The following is an 11,544-nucleotide window of genomic DNA, read 5'->3' on the forward strand; positions in this document are numbered from 1 at the left end:
CTGGAGTGATGTGGCACAATGACGTACCACAAGATATGCTTGCTCTGACTAGGGGCTGCTGCTCAGCGTGATCACCTACCTGGTTGTTCGACTGTACCAATTATCAATGTAAGGCATGGCAGTGGAAGATGTGCATGCTGATGGCACACCAGTAGGTACAAAGTGAATATATGTTGAGAGAACAAGGGGGCAGCCCAGTAGACAGTCTGATCCATGCTATGGAATGGATTCCTGTCATTGTGCATCTTCTGTACATGTTGTAGCCATACATAGCTGGTCACTGATGTACTTTGCTAGATAAGTTTGCCCATTCAGGGCAGAGTGCTAATACATTAGAGGTTGTCGACAATAGCTCCCTGAAAGTAGACTGCCGATATATTAGATGCCGCTGATGCTGGTGGATTGTGCCCTGTTGTCGTGTCTGGCCATGGACTAACTGGAGGTCGCTTGGAGAAGGAGACAAGATGAACCTAGCATGAAGCCAGTGTGGTTTCCATGTTGACTTTTCCCAACAGGTAGGTTGTATGGAAAATATGGTATGACAGCAACTCATGACAAGGCATTAACAAGGTGTTTAACAAGCAATGATAACCAATAATTGGGAACTCGCTACTACTCATGAGAATCTGGCCACGTGAGAAAATTGAACAAGATGCCATGAGATGATCGTGATGTTCAGGGCCTCAGTGAACATCTCGCCCAGTTCAGCCACATATCTAACCGTAGCCCATGTCTCTCCAAGCCTCGTAAGATTTCACATGAAGATTTTAGACAAGAGTTGGTGTGTCGGGGGCAAAAGTAAGACCTGTGATTGTATGAAAGCAAAGATTGTATGTCAAAAAAATTTAGGCCTCTTAAGGGAATGGTGGTGGGGCAAGAAAATAAATTACAGCTGAGAATAGGTGTGTTGCCGAATGAAATCAAATTAAGCTGCCATTGAGTTAAACCAAATTAAGCTTATGGGTGATAAGCCATAATCAAAATGAATGAAGGGGCAGGCTCAAAGGCTTGAATGGCCTGCTTCTGCTCCTATTTTCTACATTTCCACAAAACTGAAATAAGCAAGCAAAACAAAATTGGGCAGAGATTATGGTTTAAAATTGTTGAACTCTACAGTTGCTATCTGACCTGACTATTTTCACAATTCCCTGTTTTATTTCAGATCTGCTGGAATCGGTTTTTCAATTAACCTTTAGAGTGAATTCACTTTGTTACTTAGTAGTGCAGGTACACAATCTTTTATCCAAACCCTCGGGACCAGCTGGTTTTCGGAATTCTGAATTTTTTGGATTTTGGAGAAAGTCTCAGTTTAACGGTGAAACCGAACAGCAGATGCACCTGTGAGTACTACGAGCCTTGAGACAGAATTGACACCTGCCAGTGCTGGGTCACGCTCCCACATCACATCTGAGTGACATGGGTCGAGTGGGGGTGGAGTTGGGTTAACTGTTTGCACACCAAACAACCTTGTTAGGGAGAAAAGAGTTCACGAGAAAAGCTTCGTATTTCGGAGCTTTTCAGATTTCGGGATTTTGAGTAAAGGATTGTGTACCTGTACTTGTTTTTATTACCTTGTATGAAGGTACTGGATAGAATAGGCCAGGAGAAACGGTTCCCATTGGTAAAAGGATTAAGACCAAGAAGCACATGTTTAAAGTGACTTGCAGAAGAAGCAAGTGTGATAAGGGGCAAAAGCCTTCCCTGGTTCTTCTCTGGAATGCACTGTCTGGAAGTGTTGTGGAGCCGAATTCATTTGGCACATTCAAGAAGCAATAAATTATTTAAATAAAAAGTATGTACAAGGTTCATGAACAAAGACTGAAAAATGACACTAATTTATGATGTTCGTTTGAAGAGCACATGCAGATATGATTACCTCTTCCTGCACTTTTAACACTCCTGTGACATGGCATACTACCCAATGAATTCTAAATTTTTCTTCAAATTACACTGTAAGTTGAGGTCTGTAGCTTCACAACCCTGTGCATTTCTACTTTATAACACAATGTATTATAAATTGATCAAACATATTTTCCAAAGGAAACTAGAGCCATAGTAGTTGAAAGGTAAAGACAAGTGGTTTATGAAACATAGATTGTGTGCTTTTTCTTTTAGTCAGTTCAGCTTTTTGGACGTTGGTTTTTATGATGATGAAATGCTGACAGTCCTATTGAAGGGACACACAGACAAAGAAGAGAAAGGTCGAATCTTGGCACAGCTACCATTATCATTCGTTTATATCAATGATGAAACCGAGGAAGAATTCAAGTTGGATACTGGTAAAAGGTAGTACTTGAATTATATTAATAGCAGGCATGGCTTTCAAATCCTGTACCTTTTGTTCTGATCCAAGACTTTCAACATTCTCTCTGTGTCAGTGGATAAAGCTGTCGTGTTGCCGAATCCTCTTAACCATTCAGATCTGTAACATTAGAGCAGTTGGATCACATTTACCAACCCATCATAGGAACAGTTCTGTATCAGTTCTGATTTCTGCCAAAAGAACTGGGTTGGGAAGCAGCAGTAAGAACAATTCCTAACCCATACCTCATATAGTCCATAAAATTAGAACATAACAAATAAATACATTCATAATTTAAAAAGAAAACAAGCCCACTCAGCCTATCCTTTAATCCAGCAGTTTCATCATATATAGTTTGTACCATCCCACCAAACTTTGTGAATGTCCTTCTTTGAGTATACATACTCCTAATGCTTCTTGCATCATTAATCTGTTTTCTTCAAGAAAATAGCTTTCTAATTGCTAACCTGCATGTTTTATTATGCTTGGAGGCAAAGCAGATTTGATGGGCTGAATGGCCTAATTCTACTCCTATATCTATGGTTTTATGACATTACACTTATCAACGGGAGCAAAAAATTGAAATCCAATTGATAACATTAAAGAGTCATACTTGGAAGAGTAAATGGTTCCATTCAAACTGGAGTTTTAATACGTTAACATTTCTCTGATTATCTCTTGGTGTTTATTTTCATAGTATGCCATAAGGGATCTTGTCCTTTCCTGGAATGAGCATATAATCATGCTCAGAGACCAAATAAATTGGGTCTGTATTCTATGGAGTTTAAAAGACATGACCTCACTGAAATATACAAGATTCTGAAGGAGCTTAGCAGGATAGACACAGACTGTTTCCTTTAGTTGGGGAGTCTAGACTATGGGTACATATAGTCGAGAAGTTTTCTCACTTGACAGGTTACTCTACCCAGGAGAGTTGCAGATTCTCCACTATTAAGAATGTGTAAAGCTGACATGAGCAGCTTTTCGATCTGAGTTGAGGAGTGTGGAAAGTGGGCAGGAAAGAGGAGTCGCAGCATAAGATTAGCCATGATTTCAGAGACTGGCAGGGCAAGCTTAACAGTGTCTTGCTCCTACTGCTAATGTTGATTAACACATAACCTATTTAATCGTTGGAGTAATATTTCCTATAAACATTTAGAAGGTAAAATGGGGATTTACAGTAGTTGATCTTGTATTTTTACACACAAGCTTTTATATTCATTAACTGCAAAGTCAGTTCATTATTAGTTGCATTTTTTGCAATTTTTTTTTGCTTCAGAAGTAAGTTTTCAGGAAAATGAACCTAAGTAGTATAAGAATAAAGGGAGGATATCCATTGCCCAAACTATTGTCATATAACCAAGATATTGCCAGAAATTATTTGAACTAAAATGTTTCCTCCCAATCAAATTTACAAATGTACCTGTTTAACTGTTCGTGTGATTGGAGGCAATTGGATAAAACTGAAAAATAAAGCTGAATATGCTTTCTAATGGAAAGGCAATGCTGCATGTTAACTTAGAAGAGGGAGGGGAATTTCTGACCAATTTTCTGCTGTGTTTACCTGCATTGTTACACTTTGTATACTCATAAAATTACCATTGAAGTCCTAAAGTCTTGTCATAAAAGCAGTATGCTCATACTTTTCCTGCCATTTTCATATCTTTTTTCTTGACCTTATTGTTCAATTATAGAACAACTGGAAGTAGTAATATTGCAAAATTTCCCACAGGTCACTTTAAAAATAACATTGATTATCTTTACTAATTTCATTACTAGATATAACAATAGTTTAAACATTTGAATTTTTCTGCACTGAATGCATAATATTTAAAGAGGCGCAGCACATATTGAAAGTGTCTTCATACATGTAAATTACTATTAAGCCTGGGAAAGATCAGAGTGAAGCAAAGCGTTGCAAATTCAATCTTGATTTGACTATACGAATCTAGTTCTGCCAGAATATATTTTGTTCAATTTTCAAAGACAGTTAGCATTACAAATTACTGAATAAACCAATTTGAAATGAATAAATGAATATTCTGTTCACCCTTTTCAATTGTTGTCAATAAAATGAAAATAATAAGCAATATTTTAATTACCATGCTCCCAAACTGTATAAGACATCACACCACACCGAGTAAAAAAACTTCACCTTGAAATGTTATTGTTTATGATGCTCAGCCAAGCTCAGTTTAATATTCCAAATTGCATTTTGGTTTTTATTTACAGGCTTGATGAACAAACCAATCAAATTCCTGTTCAGACAGTAGTTCTTGAAAATCAATCCCGGACCTTAGAGAATATGAAAGCACAATACCTTGCTGTAAACGGTATTCGTAAAGTATCTTGTGTGGTAAGTTCTTTAAAAAAAACAGTACATATTTTTCAAACTGAGTTTCTGTAGCCTTAAGGACTTGGTATGTTTCTCCTTGCAGCCTGATCCAGCCCTACAATCTTTTGAAATGTGCTCTCTTCCAATTCAAGGCATTTGTATTCCTGGCATGAATGCTGGCCGTGCTTTCAGCTGCCTGGGCCCAAAACTCTCTAATTCTCTCTCTAAACCTCTGTCTGTGTCTCCCTTACAGCTCCTTTGGAATTATCCATTTGATTAAGCATTTTGTTAATTGCCCTGATATCTCATGTGGTCCAGTGTCAAGTTTTGTTGGATATCACTGCATCAAGGATTCCAAGCAAAGCTGGACTCAGGAAAATCAAGGACAAATTTCTCTGGAGTCATAGCTAGTACAAATAATAATGGTTGTGATTGCAGTTGCTGGACGTCAGTTATCTAAGGTCAGGACATCACTGCATAAGTTCCTTAGACTAGTGTGCAAGGACCATACATCTTCAGCTGACTGATCAATGACCTTTCTTCCATCATAAGGTCAGAACTGGGGACATACACTGATGATTGCACAATGTATAGCACCATTCACAACTCCTTGGGTACAGAAACAGTTCATGCCCAAATGTAGGAAAACATGGACAATAGCCAGGTTTAGGCTGACAAGAAACATTTCTGACAATCAAGCATCAGATAATGACCATCTCCAAAAAGAGAAAATCAAACCATCGCCCCATGACAGTCTGTGGCATTATATCAACATTGTCAACATTATGAGGGGTGACCAGAAACTGCACTGGATAAGCCATACAAAAACTGTAACTAGAAGTAGGTCAGAATCTAGAAGTTTGAAGATGAGTAATATCCCTTCTGATTCTCCAAAGCCTACCCACCATTTACAAGGCAAAAATTAGGGATATGATGAAATGCATTTACTTGTCTGAGTGCAGCTTTAATGGCACTTGATGCTCAACACCATCCAGGACAAAGCAACCCACCAAATTGGCATCTCAGAGTCATAGAAATCTGCAGCGCAGAAAAAGTCTGTTTGACCTGTCAAAAACAATCACTTAACAATTCTAATGCCATTTTCCAGCACTTGGCCCATGTGATATTCCAAGTTCACATCTAAGTACATCTTAAATGTTATGATGCTTTCTGCCTCTACCACGCTTACTGGCAGTGAGTTCTACAATTCCACCACCCTCTCGGTTAAACCATTTTTCCTCAAATCTCCTCTAAACCTTCTGCCCGTTAACATAAAACTATGGCCTTGTCACTTATCCCTCCACCAAGACTAAAAGCATCTTGTCTACCGTATCTATACCCCTTATAGTTATATACATCTCAATCATGTGCCCTCTCCATATCCTCTTCTAGGGAAAACAATCCAAGTCTATCCAATCTCTCTTCAGAACTAAAACTCTCCAACCCAGGCAACATCCTGGCAAATCTCCTCTTTCATCCATAGAACCCCAACAGTGTGGAAACGGGCCATTCAGCCAAACAAGTTCATACTACTCTCCAAAGAGCATGCCAACCCAGACTCATTCCCATTAACCTATCTCTGTAATTGCCATACTAATCCACCTAACCTGCACATCCCTGGACACTGCGAGCATTTTACCATGGCCAATCCACTTAACCTGCGCATCTTTGGATTGTGGGAGGAAACTGGAGCATCGGGACGAAACCCATGCTGACACTGGGAGAATGTGCAAGCTCCACACAGATAGTTGCCAAGGCCGGAATAAACCTGGGTCCCTAGTGCTCTAAAGCAGCAATGCTAACCATTGGGCCACCGTGCCTCTCCCTGCTGCGATCACATCCTATGATGAGGATTCCAGAACTTCACACAGTATTCTGGCTGTGTCTGAACTAATGTTAAAACAGTTCCATCATAACCTCCCTGCTCTTAATCTCTATGCTTTGACTAATAAAGGCAAGTCATGTCCCTTTTTAACCACTTAGAGATAGTACGAACTGCAGATGCTGGAAGTCAGAGTCGATAAAATGCGGAGTTAGAAAGGCACAGCAGGTCAGACAGCATCGGAGGAGCAGAAAGATGTGCGGGTTAGGTGAGCTGGCCATGCTAAATTGCCTATAGTGTTCAGGGATGTGTTGGTTAGATGCATTAGTCAGGGCTAAACGTAGAGTAATAGGGGAGGGGAATGGATTTGGGTGCGTTACTCTTCAGATGGGCAGTGTGGACTTGTCGGGCCGAGGGGCCTGTTTTCACACTGTAGGTATTTTGTGATTGAAAAAAATGTTTCTGGTCAGGACCCTGCATCAGAACTGTAGAGGGTGAAGGGAGCTCAGAAATAAATAGGAGGGGTGGAGATATGGCTGAGAAAGGGGATGGTAATAGGTGGATTTAGATAGGGGGTTATTGCAATTGGTCAGTGGAAGGGGTGAAGCAGATAGATGAGAACAAAGGTGGACAGGTTAGGTCCTGTCACTGAGGCAGGAAGGAGAGGGAAGGCTGGACATGGGATGAGGTTAGGGGGGTGGGCGGGCAAATTTTGAAGCTGGTGAACTCCATGTTAAGGCCATTGAACTGTAAGCTCCCGAAGCGGAATATCAGGTGTTGTTCCTCCAGTTTGTCTGTGGCCCCATTTTGGTAGTGGAGGAGGCCCAGGATGGATATGTTGCCAAGGAAGTGGGAGTGGGAATTGAAATGGCTAGCAACCAAAAGGTGCTGATTGGAGCGTGCAGAGTACAGATACTCCGTGAACTGGTCCCCGAGTCTGCACTTTGTCTCTTTGATGTAGAGGAAACCACATCAGGAGCAATGGATGCAACAGACCAGTTTGGAAAAAGTGCAAGTGAATCTCTGCTGGATTTGTATTGATTATTTGGGGCCTTGAATGGAGGTGAGAGGAGAGGTATAAGGGCATGTGTTGCAATTTCCTGCGATTGCAGGAAAAGGTGCCGATTATGGGAGAGAAGTAGGAGGGAGTGTGGAACTTAGGAGCGAATGGCAAAGTGAATGATCCTCATGGAAAGCAGGTAAGGGTGGGGAAGGAAATATCTGTTTGGTGGTAGGGTCTGACTGCAGGTGGCAAAAATGGCAAGGATTTGGAGGTTGGTGGGGTGGTATGTGAGGACCAGGAGGATTCTATCCTCCTTGTAGTTGGGGGGAGAGGGTCTGAGGGCAGAAGTGTGGGAAATGGAGGAGATACAGTTGAGGGCATTATTAATCATGGATAAAGGAAATTACAGTCTTTGAAGTTGGAGGACATTCCTCGTCCTGGGAGTAGATGCAGCGTAGGCAGAAGAATTGTGAACAGAGGATCGCATTTTTTGCAGGAGGGCAGCAGAGAGGAGATGTGGGAGTCGATGGGTTTGAAATGGATGTCGGTGCCAAGTCGGTCACTGGACACTCAACCCTCTGATAAATTCCTCCTCATCTCAGTCTTAAATTGGTGCCCCTTTTTTTCTGAGACCATGCCCATGGGTTGGAAGATATGAGCTCCAGGGAGAGGCTGAAGAGGCTGGGGCTGTTTTCCATGGAGTGTTGGAGGCTGAGGGGTGACTTTATAGAGGTTTATAAAATCATGAAGGACATGGATAGGGTAAATAGACAAGGTCTTTTCCCTGGGGTGGGGTAGTCCAGAACTGGAGGGCATGGGTTTAGGCTGAAAGGAGAAAGATTTATATCTAAGGGACAACTTTTTCACGCAGAGGGTAGTGCATGTGTGGAATGGGCTGCCAGATGAAGTGGTGGAGGCTAGTACAATTACAACATTTAAAAGGCATCTGGATGGATATGCAGGGTTTGGAGAGAAGTCGGCAGGTGGGACTAGATTGGGTTGGGATATCTGGTCGGCATAGACGAGTTGGACCGAAGGGTCTGTTTCCGTGCTGTACATCTGTGACCCATCCTTGTCATTTTCCATAACAGTCTTGAATCTAACAGAGCTATGATCATTGTTGGCAAAATGCTTCCCTACTGAAACTTCAAGCACTTGCCCAGCTTGGTTACTTAAAATTAAGTGCAGGAGCGCACTCCTCCCTTTCTTGTAAGGTCTTCCATCACTTTCTGCATCATTGATGCCCAGTGTCCCATCAAGATGAACAGTTGCAATTCACCACAGCTCTTCCATTTGTACTTTTCTAACCCATGACCTGTGTCACACAGGTAGCAGATGCATGGGGAGTCATCACCTGGAAGGTTCCCTCCAAGTCGCACACTGTTTTAACTTGGAACTATATGCTGTTCTTTCACTGTCACTGCACTAAAATCCTGGAATTCTGTTCCTAATATTATTATGGGTGCACCTGTCCCTCCGTGGACTGCAATGTCTCAGATAGGCAGCTGACCACCACCACTTTCAGGCTAATTAAGGATAGATTCTAAATGCTGGCTAAGCCAGTGGCATCCAGATTCATAAGCAAACAAAACAAATCCTAGTTAAATGGCCAACTGACTTTCTGCCAGCAGGCAGGTAAAATGGATAATTCCAGTGTCAAATCAGATATAAAAAGAGAAATATAAAACTAGAAACAAAAATGGGATAAAGAGAGAATAAAAGATAAAGCAAAAGCAAGAAAAAAAAATGTAATATTTGACAATTTTGAAATCCACCTGAAAAATTGATAATTTGAAATAAAGCCCCACATTGGGTAATAATTAATATGAGGCCAGAGGTTGGTCATAATTAATGACGATCATGCCATTAAAAGTATACTTATAGCTACTTATTACTAAATTCAGATATTGGTAGTGCATTAAGTTCATATCAACCACTTAACTGTCATAAAGTAGCTGTTTTCAATACATTTCAGTGATGAGGCACATAGCTTTGTGAAAACAATATTTCACTTACAGAGAAGCTTTGAATATACACAGCTTGCCTGAAGCTGCTATATCATTTGCTGTTATTTTGCCAGCAAGTTCTTGTTTATCAGAAACCTCGACAAACATTCCTGTTTCTTCTGATAGCTACCCTCAAACATTGTGCCCGTTCTATTATAGACCTAAATATTTATTGAAAATCAAAGCATTTGGATAAATTCTTATCATTTTTTTGATTTTCTAAACTAGTTTTATTGACATATTTTAACATAATTCTACAGCTGAGTTCAAACTTGCGACATGTGCGTGTTTTTGAAATGGATGTGGAAGATGATGGAGAGGTGGATGAAGAGGAGGAAGAGCCAGAGTCTCAAGATGTTGGTGGGACAAAAGAAGAGATGGACGAGACAGTGAATGCTCAAGCTGATTCTGGTGTCAATGCTGTAACTGGAATTGAGAAGCCTGTATTGCTTGAGGATGATGCTTCCAGCCTGGAATCTGTACCTGGAACCTGGAGTTAGTTTGTTAATTGTAACTTACTTTCATGAAGAAAGGTTTCCCAGTACAGTCCATTTAACTTTTTTACACGTATTGGAGATTATACTGAGTCAGTAATAGCTGGTGCAATTTGCTGTGAATGCTATTTGCACAAATTACATTGCATGTGCTGTGAAATTCAGAACAGTATTTGAAAACAAAGAACTCTGGGTGAACAGTAAAATTAACCTGTAAGTGATGTTTGCAGAAAATGAGTCTTGTTCCGGCAGGATGTAAACACCCTGAACTCACACCTGTTCATTTAAAGGGCCAAAATGACAGGAATGGGAAATTAACAAGTTGCCCTAAGATGATCGAGAGCACTGCTCAGGTTTGGGGTGAGGCACATGAGGAATGTTTTCATTTGTATGCACATTGTAGTGAGATTGTCAGCCTGTTCTTTATGAATTTGTTGACAACTTCATGAGAGCTAAGTGGGTAAAACTTTTTTGTTTCATTTTTGGAGAGATTTACCATGCAGTTTCTGTTGCAGTTGACATGGGAGTGCAAAACACTGACATTGGGTACTTACACTCCTCATATCTGAATTTACCTGAACAAACACAAAAAAAGTATAAGCGGGGAGTTTTATTTAATTCTTTTGTTCTATAGAACTTTTTTGTGTTGCTGAGATTTTGATATATTATTTGCATTATTTCTGTTCGTGATAGTGTAAAGTGTTTAATTAAAATGAAATGTAAAAACAGTTAACATTGCCATCTGAATTATGTTGTCATGTGCATGGTTTAATATAACTTTATACAGTACAGGAAATATTTATAACATTGTTAATTTTTTTTCTGATTAGTAGCAATTTATTCTGATTAGTAGCAATATTCACAGGATATTTTACTTCAGTTCTTTCATATTTAATTGAAAATGCATCTCATTTGAAAACTTGTCTCATCCTGAATTTGATTTTATTTTATGGCTTATTATAACAAATGAGATTATCTTGAATGTTGACTGCGTCATTGCTAAAATTCAGGACTGATATCAAATCTTTATATTTTACAGATCTTTAAATATGCAAGTGCACGAAAAACTGGATTTTATGCCAAAGAGCAGGGACATAATTTTGAATTTGTATAGGATTAGCTACATTTGGAATTAGTATGTAGATCTGGCCATCCCCTTATAAGGATATTAGAGATTTGAGAATCAAGAATATACACTTTCAGACAGTTAATCAAACGTGGGAAGTAGAGATTTTTATAGATGTCGTATTTTTCTTAGAAGAGGAAGGTTGAAGATTTATATGTTAGATATTAAAAAAGATTGCATCCGTTGATGCTCAACATGAGATGGATTCCTGGGAGACATGACAGGTGCTATATCAAAGGTTATTACGGAAAATAAAAGCTCATGGTGTAAGTGGTAACAAAATAGAGTGAATAGAAGATTGGTTGGCAGGCAGAAAGCAAAATGTAAGAATAAATGGAACTTTTGTTTGATTTTAAGGTTAAGGAAAATTATTAGTTAAATGAAGGCAGTTTAGAGATGGTTCACTGGGATGATCCCTGGTATGGAGGGATTGTCTTATGAACAAAGGTTAAACAA

General features: G+C 39.8%; 1 protein-coding gene across 2 annotated transcripts in view; it reads left to right on the top strand.

The window, feature by feature from the left end:
* The window catches only part of anapc4 (anaphase promoting complex subunit 4), a 94,827-nt gene extending 84,217 nt beyond the window's left edge, over window positions 1-10,610 (top strand). For both annotated transcript variants that reach the window (XM_060831390.1, XM_060831400.1), the window contains exons 27-29: window positions 2,116-2,286; window positions 4,535-4,658; window positions 9,729-10,610. In XM_060831390.1, coding sequence (XP_060687373.1) covers window positions 2,116-2,286; window positions 4,535-4,658; window positions 9,729-9,968 — 535 coding nt within the window. In that variant the 3' untranslated portion in view covers window positions 9,969-10,610. The remainder of the gene's footprint in view (window positions 1-2,115; window positions 2,287-4,534; window positions 4,659-9,728) is intronic.
* The last annotated feature ends 934 nt before the right edge of the window (window positions 10,611-11,544 follow it).

Source organism: Hemiscyllium ocellatum, chromosome 1, assembly GCF_020745735.1.
Source record: "Hemiscyllium ocellatum isolate sHemOce1 chromosome 1, sHemOce1.pat.X.cur, whole genome shotgun sequence".
Taxonomy (NCBI): Eukaryota; Metazoa; Chordata; class Chondrichthyes; order Orectolobiformes; family Hemiscylliidae; genus Hemiscyllium; species Hemiscyllium ocellatum.